General features: G+C 36.4%; 2 protein-coding genes across 2 annotated transcripts in view; one reads left to right on the top strand and one right to left on the bottom strand.

Moving 5' to 3' along the window:
* Positions 1-3,527: 3,527 nt before the first annotated feature.
* Positions 3,528-16,586, bottom strand: TRMT5 (tRNA methyltransferase 5). Its single transcript, XM_044662017.1, has 6 exons — positions 16,567-16,586; positions 14,264-14,916; positions 9,623-9,747; positions 5,349-6,024; positions 4,149-4,187; positions 3,528-3,740 (listed from the first exon to the last, which is right to left on the bottom strand). The coding sequence occupies exons 1-6, from the start codon at positions 16,584-16,586 to the stop codon at positions 3,715-3,717; spliced, it is 1,539 nt and encodes a 512-aa protein (XP_044517952.1). The 3' UTR covers positions 3,528-3,714.
* A 286-nt stretch (positions 16,587-16,872) lies between these two features.
* The window catches only part of SLC38A6 (solute carrier family 38 member 6), a 72,426-nt gene continuing 71,751 nt past the window's right edge, over positions 16,873-17,547 (top strand). The window contains exon 1 of the mRNA XM_044664867.1: positions 16,873-16,995. Coding sequence (XP_044520802.1) covers positions 16,873-16,995 — 123 coding nt within the window. The remainder of the gene's footprint in view (positions 16,996-17,547) is intronic.

Genomic DNA, 17,547 nt, shown 5'->3' with positions numbered 1-17,547 from the left:
ACCTTTTTGCCTCCTCTGCCTATTTTCTTAAGTGGTCAAAGGTACAATAAAGAGGAAATGATAAAACCATGTTGATTGGATTCACTACTACTTATACCATGTATTCTCAACCAGACCATCAGTGCTTTTAGTCTTTTATGTTATATTTTGTGCTATTGTTTTATTTTTCTTCAAGCCTGAAAATTTCCAAATATATCCTCTCCTTCCCCTTTCCCATCAGTACATAACTTCTACAGATAGAAGCCATATGAATTCCTGCAGCTCTTCTGTTTTCAGCAACTTTTATACTCAAAAGGTGGTCCTCTCCTGGCCGTACCTATACTATTCACCTGTACCCTGAATCCCATTTTTTCCCTTCTTTTTTTTTTTTTTTAAATTTTTTAAATCCTTAACTTCTGTATATTGACTTATAGGTGGAAGAATGGTAAGGGTAGGCAATGGGGGTCAAGTGACTTGCCCAGGGTCACACAACTGGAAGTGTCTAAGGCCAGATTTGAACCTAGGATCTCCCGTCTCTAGGCCTGGCTCTCAATCCACTGAGCTACCCAGCTGCCCCTCCCTTCTTTTTTTTGATAGTTGCAGCAACTATCCTATTTTATTCAGTCTCTCTCTTCCAGGTATTTCCCTTCAATTTATATCCTGCTCAATTCTGTCCTAGCCTAAAAGGCATTTCATTTCCTTGGCCCCCATTCCTTAACCAAATCTATTTACTTTTCTCCTTTCATTGATTAATTTTTAGAGTCCTCTATACTTAACTGCTTCTTTTCCATACTCACTCCCTTAATAATAAAAACTCTATCTCATTCTTCTGAAATAGGTCTTTCCAAGCCCACTAATAACTCACAAATTACTAAATCTAAGGACCATTTAACTATGGAAATCTTTAACCTTCCTATGCCATGCTACTTATTTCACTAGGGTCCTGCTATAATCTTCATAACTAGGGAAAATCCTATCACTGGATGTTTAACAGGGAGGAAGTGTGACTTGAAATGATTGGAACATTGGTGGGAAATGATAATTCCTAGAATTTGTTACATAGAAGAAAGTAGTCTCATATGTATGCTAAATCTGGAGAAAATAGGTTTCAGAGACTAAAAAAGGACCCAATGGACTAAAAATCCTCTATGGAAAAAGTTCAAAAGGGAATATAAATTCTCAAGAATGATGAGTAACAAGATGGGGGGCAGGAGGAAGAGTGAAAATTACCTAAAGAAGCAAATGTACAAGAACAGGAATGTAAAAACAATTTGCATCTTGTTTGCTTTTTTTATTATTATTATTATTATATGGTTTTATTATCAGTGTTGTCTTCAAATATATCTTATTCAGCAGAAAGCAAGAAAAAAGTAGTTCAACAAAATTAATCATTTTAAGATTAAAAATTTATATCCCAATGCTTCAAGTATCATATTTTTATAAGAATTTATTAATAACTTGAAGAAAAAGGAAAATGGTAGCCTTAGCAAAGAGAAGGATGCCAGCCCAGGAGCATAGGAAGAAGAGCAAGGAGGTGGGGTTACACAGGACTTGTCAATACAGCCTAAGGACACAATGTAGGGAGGAAGAAGGAAAGGGATGCTGGGTAATGTAGTTCAAAGGAACAAAATTCCAATTACACACCATATAACTGAATAGGCTAGTACCAATATGCTGGTAATAAAGAAAAAGGATAAATGTGACTGACCTGTAAGAATGTTGCCCATGCATTAAGCTAAGAATGTACTGAGTTGCATGAGGGAAGTAAAGGGCAAGAGGGTAGCTTGAGGGTTGGTGTTTTTTAGATCTGTTGGTGGGAAAAAAGGGATGTGACCATTCTTTTCAGTGGACAGGATGTGATAATTGACATCAGAGAAGGCAGAGTTGTTGTATCCTTTTTTGATTGTTTTCTTTACCAAGAAGAATGATGTTTGTACTGGAAATGACCAAAGAAAACTGCTAGAAGGAAATTCATAGGGCAGAGAAGGTCCCAGTTGAAAGACCATTCCAGGGAGCACCTAAGTGTCTCAGTGGTTAAGAGAGGCAGTCCTGCAGATGGGAGGTGTAAATTTGACTTCACACACTTCCTAGCTGCATGATCCTGGGCAAGTCACTTAACCTCCACTGCTTAGCCCTTACTGCTCTTCTGATTGGTTGATGGTAAGTAAATAAGTATCAAGCCAAGAGGTTTATAGTTAAGCAATTAGTGTAAGTCATTTTTTGAGCTCTGAGAATACAGATATAAGTAGAAAATTTTTGCATTCAAAGAGCTTACATTCTAATGGGGTGAGATACAGAGAAAAGGTTCAGGAGTATAGCCTAGAGAGACAATGAAGATACGGTTGACTTGGGCTGCCTCCTTAAAATAGAGGCTGTGAATGAGGAGTTTTGGGGGGAGAAAGGGCCTCTTCAGAGGGAGGTACTGAAGAGGTAGAAGGGAATTAGAATATATGAAATCCAGGTGTGGAAAGAGCTTCCAGGGAGAAGAGGCTTCTGTTCATTGTAGAGAAAGACCAGAAGAGTCAGGAGTGCAATCCTGAGAGGAATGAAAGCATGGCTGGCCTGGGCAAGCTCCTTAAAAAAGGCAGTTCTGGAAGGAACCAGTCAATCAGAGAGAGAGGCCACAGGAGTGGGGGCTACTTCCAATTTCTGAAGTCCAGGGGTAAAATTAGCTTCCAGGGTGAAGAGGTTTCTGAGGCATCACAGAGAATAAGTAATAATAGTTGGAAAAGTTGTGTGCAAAGATGGCCATGGATCCTTGGGAGCGTACTACTGGACTTTTTTTTTGTTCCCCTCCATGGTTCTTGAGACATTAATTCTGGGACTAGTAGGTTCAACGGTGATTAATGGGGTTGTCCTAGTTCTCCTTGATAAATTCAAGCTATCTGGTCCATAAGATTAATTCCTTAGATACAAGAAAAGGTTACTGCTGAGTCAGTCACTGATACATAAAAAATAGGAATATGGGAAAAGAATAAACTGTCCAGATTTCAGCCTACAAACTACAGGCTAGTGAACTGCAGTTTGATTCTTGTCAAAATTCTGTAACAAAATAAAGTATATCAGGAGAAAGCTATAGCTATGGTTTAACAAGATTTTTAGCAAAGCGACTTGATAAAATGACTCATTACTATACTGGATGTTTTAAAATGTAGATTAATAAACTGTAATAGATTTAGATAGATTCAGAGCTAGTTAATTAACTCAAAATTCAATTTTTCAATGTAAGTATCATATCAGCATAGTTATTCTATTTTTTGTGTTAACCAGCTTACTAACTAGCTCTATCTCTGCATGTGAAAACAAGTATATTTCATATATGTAAGCTTTAGTAGCTTAAAACTGCACTAAGGGGGGCAGCTGGGTAGCTCAGTGGATTGAGAACCAGGCCTAGAGATGGGATGTCCTAGGTTCAAATCTGGCCTCAGGCACTTCCCAGTTGTGTGACCCTGGTCAAGTCACTTGACCCCCATTGCCTACCCTTACCACTCTTCTGCCTTGGAGCCAATATACAGTATTGACTCCAAGATGGAAGGTAAGGGTTTAAAAAAAACAAAAACAAAAAAAGCAACTGCACTGAGACTTTTGGTATGCTCTGCAGACCAACTTTTCTTGAGCTCCACAACAAACCTATAAGGTACATTTGGCTCTTACCATGTTTATTTAAAAGAAAAGAAGTCCCAATAGATTAAGTGGGCCTAAGGTCACAGAGCTATTATATGGTAGGAGTGAGCCTTAATCTCGTCTTCTGACTCCATATCCTGCCAAAGGGAAGTAAGACTGTGAGGATAATGAGTTTATATGTAATTTCACTAAATTAAAACATAGTAAGACACTGATTATTCGTGTCTTTATAGAATAGCCACTATATTTCTTACTTCCATATAGTCTTTCCTCAAAAGAAAAAAGTAAACTTTTCTGTGAAAGTAAATTTAATCATCTTTATAATTTAGCAACTAAGATGTCATTCTGATAATCTTAAAAACAGTTATAAAAGGCAAAGGAAAATTTATCTAGTCTCAATAGCAAAGTGACACAATACATAAGCTTCAGGGAATTACAAATTGCTTTTAGTGCCACAAGGAATGGGGGGGGGGGGGGTGGAGTTAGAAATATTTCTGATCATGTTTGTGAACCACTTTGTGATTGTTCTTCTTACGAGGTTTTACCTGTTCTTTGGCGTTTAAAAGGAGGCCCCTCTAGATTTTCTGTAACAAAACCAAATAGACTTATGTTAGGTAATGTTTCAAATAACTGACTTCAAACTTAACAGATGACAAAAAATGGAAATAGTTAATGTTGGCAGGATTGTAGAAAGCCAGGAACATTAATGCATTGGTAGGGTTGTAAATTAGTAGTATATCCATTCTTGAAGGCAATTTAAAATTAAGTACATAAAGTGACTAAAATATCCAAACATTTTGACCCAAAGATCCATTGCTAAGCATACACCAAAGGGGATCACTGATAAAAAGAAAAGCTATATATGCACTAAAATAGTTATAGCAGTATTTTTTATGTTAACAAATGAAAACAAAATAGATTCCTATTGAAGAATGACTAATAAGAATATAATATTATGGTACTAGAAGATATGATAAACATGATGAACAAAAATGCAGATAAAAAAACAAAAAACAATCAAAGCTGAATGCTGTAATATTATAAAGAATATGCTTGGTTTCTCCTGCTCCTTAGCAGAGGTCAGGATCACTGACTGTGCAATACTGCATATAATATTGAATTTTTTCAATGTGATGATTATTTTTGCTAAAGTTTTTTTTCCCTTTCCCTCTCTTTTTAAAAAAAAAGTTCTTTGTTATAAGTGATGGCTTTTTGGGAGAGAGGGGGAATATGAGGAGAAATCGAAACAATGTGAAAACAAAGGATATTAAAATCTCTTACAAAAATTAATAGAAACATCATAAGAATCTTGAGATTCTTAAATCAATGTGTTAAGATATATGCTTTATATACTAGTCTTCAGAATCGAATGATAGAACAGCATTATGATGCAATGGAAAGACTGCTGGGTTTAGTCAGAAAGCCTGTTTTTAAGTACTATCTCTCCTACTTACTAATTATGTGATACTGAGTAAGTCACATACTTCTCTGAATCTGTTTCTTCATCTATAAAATGAAGAAATTAAATTAGATGATTTCTGACATGCTGTCAACTTTGAATCTATGATCCTATGATCACTTACCTAGCAACAACATAGCAGGTACACAGTAAAATAAATACAATAAAACTAAACTACAACTGAATGGAAAATGATTAAGTCTTAACTATTACACCAGTTTGTTTAACCTCATTCTCGAATGGCTGCTAGAAAAGTTATGTGTAAAACATTTAAACTTATCCATACCAGCTTTCAGAAATTGCTCCCCTTGGGTCATTGGCTGGTTCTTATAGAGCACAGAAGCTGGGACCTGGAAAGTGAGGCATACCATTTCCTTATTAGGAGCTACATTCCTTACAAGGTGAACTGAACTGCATCCTTTTAAAGAAACACCTAACAAAGTTTCAGCTCGCTGCTGAACATCTTTAGCAGGATCATCTGCTTTGGAAAAACTATAACAGTGTACTTTGGGAAGTAGTTCACTGCTTTTGGATTGTCCACTTAAAAGACACTGAAAAATACTGAGGAACTCAACAGCCATTGCTGGTAAATTCATAACTATGTGCACAAATGGTTTTCTTTCCTTTGATGGTTGTTCCACCAGCTTCATTAACTCTTCTCTTACTGGTCCTTGAAGGAAGTCCTTCCCATCCATGTTAAAGACTTTTACTTTTTGGTCCACTTTATTTAGTTTACAATTGTGCAATAGCCATTTGTAGGATTCAGGATTGAGATCATTGGCAAATACAGTGCAGTCTTTCTTTGCTACTGGGATGGCAAAGGGCCCAACTCCAGCAAAAACATCAAATAAAACATCTCCAGGCTTGAGAAGTTCTGTAATGCGGTTATGTTCTGTGCTGAGACGAGGATTCCAGTACACTTTTGAAAAATCAAATTCATAGGCATAGTTGTTTTCTCGAACCTGAAAAAGGTATATTTTGGTTAATAAGGCTATTTCTAAATTCCTGATGTTAATATGTAAATATTTGCATAAGACTGGACATTTATAAGTATTCTTAAATGCTAGAGCTAACAGCAAAGAGCAGAGCATTCAAAATACATTTAATTAGTAAACTAGTGTTTATAATATCCTAGAGACTAGTTAATTTCTTGCATTAGACTTTTCTGAGAAAAGCCATTTCTTCAAAGTCAAATGGTTTTCCCACCTTGTCCTAAAGGGCCATAAAGTACTTCCTCAGGCATATAAGGAATTTTTTTTAGATAGGCCAATAGACTAGCTTAATTATGTTCTTATATACAACCAGATGGAAGGAGAAAACCTATAACCTGAAACATCAAACCACACATTTCCATAGTAGGTAGGTAGGTAGGTAGGTAGGTAGACAGTTATTTTGCAGTTGGTAACCCCAGACCACAAAGTCATGTCTACCATTTGGATTTTTGTCTGTTAGAAGGAAGCATGAGATAAGTATCAGTGGCAACAATGATGGAAATGGAAAGTCTAAATTCATTGTCATTCTGCATTTTTAAGACTTTGTTACTTTGGGGTTTTGCTGGTTTCAAGTCTAGGAATCTATGTGGCAAGGACACAGAACTAGAAATTTTAGATGATAAACCAAATTTTAAGCTGTTGAGAACCAATGTAATGAACTGATCAAGTGAACTAATTTTTTTCATGCTTTCTTCCCTTTGCCAAATTTTAACTTATCTTGGTTAAATTATAATGTACATGATATAAAGACTTGAGAAAAAAATTGAATAATTTATAACAATGCTTTGTGATTATTATAGATATGAAATATCAAAATCATAAAAACTCTATTAAATATTTAATATTCTTGCTTCATGCTCTCATTTTTCTGGGTTAGTTGCCATATATATTTACATATATAATGTGAGTGAAAAATTTCCTATCCCCTTATGTGAGGATTAATTTTAATGTTAGCAGTAGTATTGAGTTAATCATAATTATAGTTCTAAAATAGTTAAGTAATGTTATCATAAGTGATGATTTTGGTAGGTCTTTTGTGATTATTTTAGTGTAAGTTTTAAAGTAAGATATCTGCTTGAATACAGTTAGTCATTGTTAGCATAGGCCTCAGTTTTAACCTTCGCCTTTAAACTTGTTATATCATGCACACAGCAATTATGGTCTTGAACTTGTGTCTGGGTCTTCATTAACACTGAGGCTTTTCCCTTGGTTAGAAGCCTGGTGACACTCCTTCACCTTTATATACACCCTAGTATCCATCATTAAGCTTTTACCCTGCTTGGGAGTCTGGCACCTCCTCCTTACCCTGGTCATCTTAGTATATACATCATCCTTGACATCATCAGGCTTAGAAAGTACGGTTCACGCTCCCCCACTCCCCTCTTGTCTATCAAATGACTTTCAAGTCATCACCAAGTGACTTCTTCTACCAATGAGAAGTATTTCCTGATTATTTCAACCAATCCACATCTCTATTTTTATAACTGTCTTGGATTATTTCAAAAATTGTGATATTCTTAGAGTATAAAAGAAGTCCTTTCATAAGGCTTGGAGTCTTTTGGTCTTGACCAGGAGTCCGGCTTTATTGTGAGACTAGCCCTCTCCCAATAAACCTATTTCTTTTTGGCTTGGAGACTTTGTTTCTCTTAGTTGTGTTCTTGTGCTTAGAAATTATACAACAATTAAAAATACATATAAATAAAACTAACTTTTGATGTCTCATTTTAAGGAATCATCTTACAAAAACATGACACTAGGAAATGCAAATGTGATCTTATTGCATGAAGATTCTCCAGCAAAAATCTAAAGTGACCATAATCAAGTATTCGTAGTTTAACATCAAAATGTTTTAACATTTTAAGGAAAAGCATGTATATATGTCAAATGAATACAAATATGAATTAAACTCAAGTATTTTTCTACTCAATAGGGTTGTAAAAATACAAAACCAGAATAACCTCTAGTTGTCTAAAAAAAACCATTAAGAGCCATCTGTAGATACAAAGAAACTTCCCAGAAGTGTAATTGTAGATCCCATCTCTGAGAACAAATCATTGTAAAGAGTTGAAAAAAAGTAAAGAATATGTACACTTAATACTTAAAACAGGATAAAATGTTTCCTAATAGGAAGACACTACTGAATATCCCCCATACCTATTGCTATTCAGTGCTGTTACCAAAGGGTAGCAAAATTCCAGGTTAACCAGAAATTAACAGCCCTTTACACTGTTAATTGAAAGACAATGACTATCTACTTAAATATTATTGTAAAATATTACATTTCTTAAACTTAAAGGCATAATTTTCTGCTACAGGATAAAATTAATTGCTATTTGCTTTTATATAATGCTATGTCCTCCCAATTTCAAAGCAGTCTGGGTTTTTCTTTTTTTTTTTTTTTTAAAAAACCCTTACCTTCCATCTTAGAATTAAAATTGTGTATTAATTCTAAGACACAAGGGTGGTAAGGGTGAGGCAATAGGGATTAAATGACTTGACAAGGGTCTCACAGCTAGGAAGTATCTGAGGTCACAATTGACCCAGGACCTCCCGTCCTTAGGCCCTGCTCTTAATTCACACTGAACCACCCAGCTGTCCCCTAGGGAGTATGGGGAGACCAATGAATACTTAATAATTCTAATCTGAACAATATTAAAAGAATATTTGTGAATGCTTTAAAAGGCATGGTGTTCCTATACCTAAATTTTCAACAAAACCAAAGTTCTCAGTAGCTAACAAGAATAATCTGTATTTTGCTTCCATCTTTTAAAAAATTCTACTTTTCTAACATTTTGCTACCAGGGCTTATTTGGGCTCTTTTTTTTTAATTAAAATTTTTTTTAAAAATTACACGCAGAAACAATTTTTGACAATTGTTTTCTGACATTATGCTATTTAGATTCTCTCCCTCTATAGCTCATACCAGTGCTTTCATGCAATATAGATTTCCATATTCCTCAAAACATGACAAAAGAAACAAATCACACATATAATAAAAAACTCATGAAGGAAAGAAAGTGAAAGACAGTAAGGCTTATTTTAAACACTTGTTCTTTAAAAGAGTAGCTTTAACTTGTTTCCTAGCCTAGGAAGAACATTTTGAGAATTCCATTATAGGCTGTACTTCTGATTGTCCAGAGCTTATTCCACAAGGCTTCTTACCCCTTTCATATTTTCCTCCCCTCACCCTTTTCAACTTCTTTTTATGAACTGTCTTCCCCTATTAGAATTTAAGTGCCTCAAAGGCAGAGACTGTCTTTCTCTTGATAGTTATATTCCCAGGGCTTAGCACCCAGCCTGACATATATAGTGAGCAGTTAATAGATGTTTTCTGATTGATCTAAATTTACTCACAAAGGTACAATAACAAGAATAAAAGTTTTGGTAAACATAAGCTGTTTTAATGACAGGTAGAAGGGGCAAGACAAATTTATTCAACATTGCCAGGGTGCTGAAATCTAAAAGGTTGAAAGAATATTTATTTTTAAAAAAAAAACTCAGTTTTTACATTAGCTACTTGGACTTTGACCATGACTCTTGACATAACTGATGAGAAGAAATACTGTACCTTGGTTATCATGTTCTCCTCTCCACATAGCACTTCCATCTGAAAATTTCTGTAAATATTATCAATAGTATTGATCTTATTTACTGCTGAAGTGATGCCTTGGTTTTTGTCAATTATAACTTGGCCTGAAAAAAATAGGGGAAAATTTTTTGATAAATTTTCTTTAATGTTTACAAAATAAAGCTAGAAATTGCATATTTTAAAATGTAAACATATTTTCCTCAAAACTGCAGCTAGAATGTGTTGAAGGTATGTAATTACAAAAGCCTCATGTTCACTGGGGCTATTTGATGGCTCAGGAATTTAAAAAAAAATTCCATAGCTGAAGCCCCTTGAGTGTGTTTACCTAAGCATGAGGTGAGGGACAGGAAGTGATGATATTTTAAAATATCAACAAAACCAGTTGAGTTTCTAGCTGTGGGTGATAGGTAAATGTTTATTTTGTAAAATATTTGTGAAGAAAATAAAATGTTTATAAATAAAAGAATTTTTTGGGTCTTTGACTCTGCACAGGAATCAATTTTTATAGAACTTCCCCTACCCAGCAATGAGGATCTACACATCATAGTTTTATAGTCTAGGGCTAGGCTATGGACATTCCCAATGTCACATATTTGTCAGAAACGAAGCTGAATTTGGAAATTTGGAGTCTTCATTCAATGAGTTCTTCATTCAAAGCACTGCTTTCTACCTGCTATGCTTTACTTGTCATTACAGGAAAACTGAACAATAAACATATCTATTAAAATAACAATTATGCTGTAATCAGATACCATAGGTTATAATGATTATTTCAATAATTATAATCATCTTGGTCAATATAAGAGGAAGTCAGGGGCAGCTGGGTAGCTTAGTGGATTGAGAGTCAGTCCCATAGACGGGAGGTCCTGGGTTCAAATCTGGCTTTAGACACTTCCCAGCTGTGTGACCCTGGGCAGGTCACTTGACCCCCATTGCCCACCCTTACCACTCTTCCACCAAGGAGCCAATGCACAGAAGTTAAGGGTTTTAAAAAAAGTAAAATTTAAAAAAATATATAAGAGGCAGTCAGGAGAGGCAGTAGGTAGAGCACTGGGCATAGAGTCTTGAAGAGTTCAAATCCCACCTCAGATATTTGTGCAAGTCAATTCACCTCTATCTGCCTCAGTTTCCTCAGCTGTAAAATGGAGACAATAACTCTACCTGCCTCCCAGGGTTGCTGTGAAGATCAAATGAGATAATACAGTGCTTGGTACATAAGTGCTTAATATATGCTTCTTTCCTTACTTTTAATTAGTTTCTTTTTAAAATAATATTTTATTGTATGTTTTTCCCCAATTACATGTAGAAACAATTTTTGACATTTGTTTTCTGATACTTTACAATCCAAATTTTCTCCTTCCTTCCCTTCCCAAGAAAGCTATTTAATATAGATGATACATATATACATTATCACGCAAAACCTATTTCCACATTCGTCATGTGAAAAACATATCACACCTACAAGAAAAAAACTCAGGAAGAAAATAAAGAGAAAAATGGTATGCTTTGATCTGCATTCAGACTCCATCAGTTCTTTCTCTGGCAGTAGACAGCATTATTCACTGAATTCTTCGGAGTTGTCTTGGATCATTGTATTGCTAATAAAAGCTAAGTCATTTATAGTTGCTCATCATACAATATTGCAGTGTGGTCCTGGTTCTGATAATTTCACTTTTCATCAATTCAAACAAGTCTTTGTAGGGTTTTCTGAAATTGTTCTACTAGTCATTTCTTATGGCATAATAGTATTCCATTACAGTTAAATACCACAATTTGTTCTGCCATTCCCTAATTACTGGACATTCCTTTAGTATCCAATTCTTTGCCAATACAAAAAGAGCTGCCAAAACTATTTTTGTACAAATAGGTTCTTGTCCCCTTTTTCTGATCTCTTTAGGATACAGACCTAGTAGTACTGGATCAAAGAGTATGTGGTTTTATAGCTTTTTGGACATTATGGTTTCTTTTTTCAACAATAGTTTAGAAACCTTTAAGAGACTATCCTGAAATGTAAAAGAGGATTTAATTTAGAAATCTAATAAAATTAATAAAAAATGCAAATGAATAACATAGTTGCAATTCAAATGAAATACTTTATAACAATCTGCCTACAAAACTTTCAAGATTGTAATATAAAAGGCCAAAGCTCTAATTTTGCCACCTTCTTAGGAATCAAAACTGAATTCCTAGAGTAGTTAGCTTGAGGTGAAGAATGAAATTTATGTGGAAAACCAAAAACCTTTACATCAATAATTAAAGGTTTTTTTTTTAATTTTAAACCCTTAACTTCTGTGTATTGACTTATAGATGGAAGAGTGGTAAGGGTAGGCAAAGGGGGTCAAGTGACTTGCCCAGGGTTACACAGCTGGGAAGTGTCTGAGGCCAGATTTGAACAATAATTAAAGTTTTTAATTTTGGTGGGACAAATGGGTGTGGGGTAGGGATGGTCAGAATCTGAAATCATTGAGGTAGGCAAATCCCTGTGAGGATACTTCATCTATCAATGCATCACAATCAAATATCTTTACTTAGTGCCTACCAAGTTCCAGACCCTGAGGCTACAAAGAATGGAACATTTCCAACTTACAAAGAATTTATATTCTAAAGAAGATTCCCTTTAGAATGTAGGTATATGAAGGATAAAGAGAATAACTCCAAATAAATATATAGTTGTTAGGGAGTGAGATCACCAGCAGTTGGGGTGTCAGGAACAATTTCACAAGGAAGGTGAGATTTGAGCTGCTTCAGAAAGACAAGGAGTCATGAAATGGAGATGTGGAAAGTATAAGGGGCTGTACAAAGGCCTAGAGATGGGAGATGCAGGAGAGCAGGCGAGAGTATGGGAGGAGCAGTAATGCACAATAAGGCACTAGAGACATAGGCTAGGCCAGGTGGTGAAGACCTTCAAAAGCTAAACAGAAGAATTTATATTTATCCTAAAGGCAGTAAGAAACCTTTCTTTTGTTGTTTTTTTGTTGACTGAATAGGGAAATGACATAATTGGAACTTCAGGTAAATAAATCACTTTGGCAATTGGAGAAAAGATAAGACTACAGTGGGAAGAGAATTATGGAAAACCAATTATTAAGAGACTTGCAGTAATCTAGATGAGAAATGATACCTGAACTAAAGTGGAAGCTATGTTAGTTGAGAAAATGGGTTAAGAAATAAAGATAGAAGTGATAATATTTGGCAACTGACTAAATGCTTGAGGTAAGGAAGAATGAAGAATGAAGGTGACACCAAGATTATGAACCTGAGAGACAGGAAGAAAAAAATGTGTCTTTAACAAAAATAGGGAAATATGGAAGAAGGGTGGTTGTAGTGCAGAGAGGGCAAATAAATAGATTGTTTTAGGTCTATTGATTTAATCAAATAGAAAACAGGTATATAATTCAAGATTAGGGCTAGACATATAGATCTGTGAGTCATCTGCTTTGGGATTATAATTAAACCTATAGGAATTAATGAGGTCACTAAGAGAGAGTATATAGATCAATAAGAGAGTCCAAGACAGAGTCCTGGAGAATGCCTATGGTTAAGGAATATATAATGAAGCCTATAAAGGAGACTTTGACAACTTTTGTTTTAGAGAGTAATCCAAGTGATTCTACTATAGTCAAATAGCCAATATATAGTAGAGATGCAACTTGAACTGTTTTTAGGCCTCTCTATCCACTATGCCCACTCCTTAAAAATATTTCTGAGAATTTCAAAGTTCCTGTGTGAGGGGGAAAAAAAATCATGAACAGGAACGCCACAAGGGATTTTGTTCATAATTATGTAAGAGCTACTCCTAGTATTCAGTAATCTCATCATCTCATTTAATTGACAGTCCTCACTAAAAATAAAGTAAAAGAAAACCATAAAACTGAGTTCACAAGTCTTCCTTGAACAAAATGCTAGATAATCCTAATTCCAAGACCTAATAATTACATCTAAAAAACATTAATTTGCCTGGGAAATGCTAATGATATTTAATATTTATGCTATTAATTCTTCATAACTCTCTTCAGCAAACTGGTTTTATACTAATTATAAAGCTATTCAGGATGAGTAACAAAGGATTGATGAACCTGGCTTAAAATCTACATCTATAGTTGTAGAAAAATAAACAATATAGTCAGACCAAAAGTTCACAAAACCTTGGATCTTAACTTAGCCCTAAAAACTAATAATTCTTGACACGTAAAGGTGCCCATAAAAGCCATTTAGGCTTGTTGATCTACAAATCTTACAGAGTATTTAAGATGGCTTTTTAAATTTTCCTATAACCTGACAATTGTAAAATAAAACTCTTGTTTTTGGTCCAGACTTTTGAATTCACTGGCTGGCCAGAGAGGAAAGGATATACTCTGAAAGGAAAAACAGAACTTGAATTCCCATGTGAAAATTCCCTCCCCAGATCTAGATCCTCTATTCATTTGTAAATTATAATCTTAGAAAATTTCCTGAGACATAAAGATTAAATGACTTGTCAATAGCATAGCTAGCCTATGCACTTGAACCCATGTCTTCATGAGAATAGCCCTCTATTCACTGTCATTTGCCTCTTTAGACTATATATAATTAAAATTAGAACCTACACACCGTACCCAAGTTTTTCTACATTGTACCTACCAATTAACTGTTTGAATGGTAATTGATGATCTCGAAGGTTTAGATGGGCTATATGTCCAATTCGGCTAAACCCTGAAGTTACATCTTGACCTTCAGGAAGCACAGCTCTCAAGATTTCTTCTGTCTTAAAGTTTTCATAAGTTAGCTCCAAACTATAGGAAGAAATCTTGGGGTTAACATTAAGCTCTTTTAAAAGAAGACGTTCTGATTCTTCAAATGAATCATCAGAGATGATCTTATAAGGGTCCAGCATAACAAGTTTATTTCCTTCATCCTTTGGATCATCGATCACACGTTTTATGCCTGGACGCTGTAGCATTGCTTTTTTAAGGGATCTTACCAATTTATTTACCATTTCTTTCCTCACTTTAAGTACTGGAATAGTAATTATTTTTTTGAATGCAGTTCTATCAAGTTTTGTCATTCCACGAACTTGAGAAGGTGGAGAATACAATTCAGAGTCAATTTTGTTCTTGTCTATTTCTGGCATTGTAGAGAATTTGTTTCTTTGACTGAACAAATAAAAAGCCAATGTTTTATGAAGACTCTGTACAAGTGATGTATAAATGAAAGGAATCAGTGACTTCGATGTAAGTATTCTACAATGATATGTTTTCAGAAATCCTGAGTATCCAAGTGATCTCCACAGAATCCTAAAAAAAAATTAATAAAATATAAAAATATAAACTTAAATGCAAGGTATTCAGTAATATACAGGTTTCTGAAAACAAAAGTCAAGATGCAACCATATGAAATAATTCACAATGAGTTTGATGCAGCTAAAGGAGCTATCACACAACTACAATACAAAGAAAAAAGTGGAAAAAACTCTTCTCAAGGAGCCTGAATACAAATAGTTAAGAGATGGAAGGTATTAGCAGAGGGGTAGTGTAGGGGGAGGAGGGTGGACAGAAAAGGCTTCACAGAGAAGATGGTAACATAAATTGCACCTTAAAGGAAGTGCCATATCTTGTGGGAGAGCCATCCTACAATATGAGGTATGGACACTGCAAATGCATTGTGTACAGGAAATGGAATGCCTTTTGTCAGGAATAGAGAAGGCCAGTATGGTAGGATCAAAGTCAACAAGCATTTAATAAACATCTACTATGTGTGCCAGATGTACGAAATGCATATACAAAGGCAAAAAATTAGTTCCTGTTCTCAAGAAGTTCACAGTCTAATAGGGGAGACAGCAACTACATACAAACAAAATATATACAAGAGAAAATGGACCAAAGAAGAGTAATGTATAATAAAGCTGGAAAGAAGATAAGCACAGTCCCTCCCACTCATGAATAAATTTAAAAACCAAAAAAGTTTATATTTTATCATGGACATGATAGGGAACCACAGGAGTTTACTAAGTAGTAGAGCATACTATATTTGTAAAATTCATCTAATAATAATACAAAAAGCAGGCCCAGATATTTGTCTCCTGAATGAACTTTAGGGGAAAAAGAAAAAATAATCAACTAATTTGTTAAAAAGTCATTTGAATAAAAACATTTACATAATTTTAACAATGATTTCCTTTAGACAATTCTTACATTTTGTTTAACTGGGATGTTAATTACACCTGACAAAATATTCTCAACTTTTACAGGAGCTAACATTTTGCATTCATCACATTTCTAAGCAGTCTGAAAAACTCAGATTTGGGGACTAAAATGCTAATAATAATTACTTCTCATATTTCCATAGCGTTTTAAATGTACAAACCTTGATCGAAGCCACAAGAAAATAAGCAAACTTTAACACTGCGTGGTATAATGGAAGAGGCTGAATTTGTAAGCTTTGGATGTGGGTTCATTCATTTCCCAGCTCTGCCACTTATTAGTGGTGACCTCGAGAAAATCATTCAACAAACTCTCTGGTCTTTTCCTCAGCCGTAAAGAATAGACTACCCTTCCAGTTCTAAGTCCAGATGACTGACTGACGCTTTGACTTCAAAGCTCTGGCTACTTAATCAAACCAAAAGGGTTTGATTTCAGACCTAAGAAAGTCACAGAATAACAGGCTCAGAGATGTCCCTGGGTGAGAGGGCGCGGGTCCCAGATTTCTGACTCTCCAGGTAAATATCGTGAGATTTTCCCTGAGTAGAGCAAGAATGGTCAGAGAAGTTGCCAACGGTCATTTCTCGCAGCGTAGTCTGATACACGTGTTCTCCCACCAGGGAATAGGGCCCCAGTGGTCACTGTTCCTGATCCCTTTCCCTATATCCCTTCCATCAGTCACAGCCCCCAACCCTTTTAAGCTCCCCACCTCTAGCTCCCGGCTGGGGGGGCAGTTGAAAAACTCACAAGAAGTACTTGCACCTCATGGTCCTGAGAAGGGGAAGAATACAGTCGAGGAACGATGACGTAATCACTCTATTTGAGAGAGGGGCGGACCCATAGCTAATACGCCATCAAATCGCGCTCATCTCTCCCTCCTTTTTTCTCCCCTCCCCTCCACTCCGAAAGGAGGCTGGGTTCCGTGGGTCGCCCCGCTGCGGCTATAGCTGGAAGTGCGCGCGTGCGCGCGAGAAGGGAGTATGGCCCTGTGGAGTTGGAGGCGGGGTCGGCACTGATTCTGGAGGAGGAGGAGGAGGAGGAGGTTGAGGCGGCATGGAGAAGTCTTGGGGAAGCATCAATGCCTCTGAACGGGGCTGGTATGTCACTGCGCGGCAGGATCAGGGAGAGGAGACGGAGGAGCAGGAGGAGAAAGAGTCGAGTCCTTTGCTCCGCAGCGTGAGTGTCAGCAGGGAGGCAGGAAGAGCCCAGGGTGGAGGAGAGTCAGCCCCCCCACCCCGGGCTCACCAACCCCCCACCTCCATTCCTTCGTGGCTTTTGCCAGGCTCTTCAGTCCCTGTTTCCACTGCGAGCTTTGGGGCTAGCGAAAGTTCCCTCCTGCTCCAGGACCTCGCCCCGTCCTAGCCACCTTCACTGGTGGAAGGGAACCCCTCCCCCCCCCCCCGCAGGGGTCCCAAAGGCTCCCCTGCAGAGGAGTCGGGAAGCCTCTCACGTGAGCCTCAGAGCTGCTGCAGGTGGAAGACACTGCGCTTCCTTCTTTATTCCCATTCAGCACAGTGGCTCCCTATTTCTTTCCCTAGCGTCAAATAGAAAAGCATTGGTTTGGCATTTAAAGCTTTTCACATTCCGACTCTTTCCTTTTCTTCCATGTACTCAGTGATCCTGGGGCACTGACACATTCATTGGACACTCCATCCATATTCTCTCTCTCTCTCTCTCTCTCTCTCTCTCTCTCTCTCTCTCTCTCTCTCTCTCTCTCTCTCTCTCTCT

The sequence above is a fragment of the Gracilinanus agilis genome, chromosome 2, assembly GCF_016433145.1.
Source record: "Gracilinanus agilis isolate LMUSP501 chromosome 2, AgileGrace, whole genome shotgun sequence".
In the NCBI taxonomy this organism is placed as follows: Eukaryota; Metazoa; Chordata; class Mammalia; order Didelphimorphia; family Didelphidae; genus Gracilinanus; species Gracilinanus agilis.
This window is presented reverse-complemented; position numbering and strand designations above follow the sequence as displayed.

What these genes read in the sequence shown, in the direction of transcription:
- TRMT5 (XM_044662017.1), bottom strand. Translation starts at nt 16,586, where the DNA reads ATGAGGTGCAAGTACTTCTT. An exon ending in GGAGCAATTTCTGAAAGCTG is followed by an intron (nt 4,188 to 5,348) that starts GTATGGATAAGT and finishes GTTTTGTTACAG; the next exon opens with AAAATCTAGAGGGGCCTCCT. An exon ending in TTTTAAACGCCAAAGAACAG is followed by an intron (nt 3,741 to 4,148) that starts GTAAAACCTCGT and finishes TCCCTTTGGCAG; the next exon opens with GATATGGAGTCAGAAGACGA.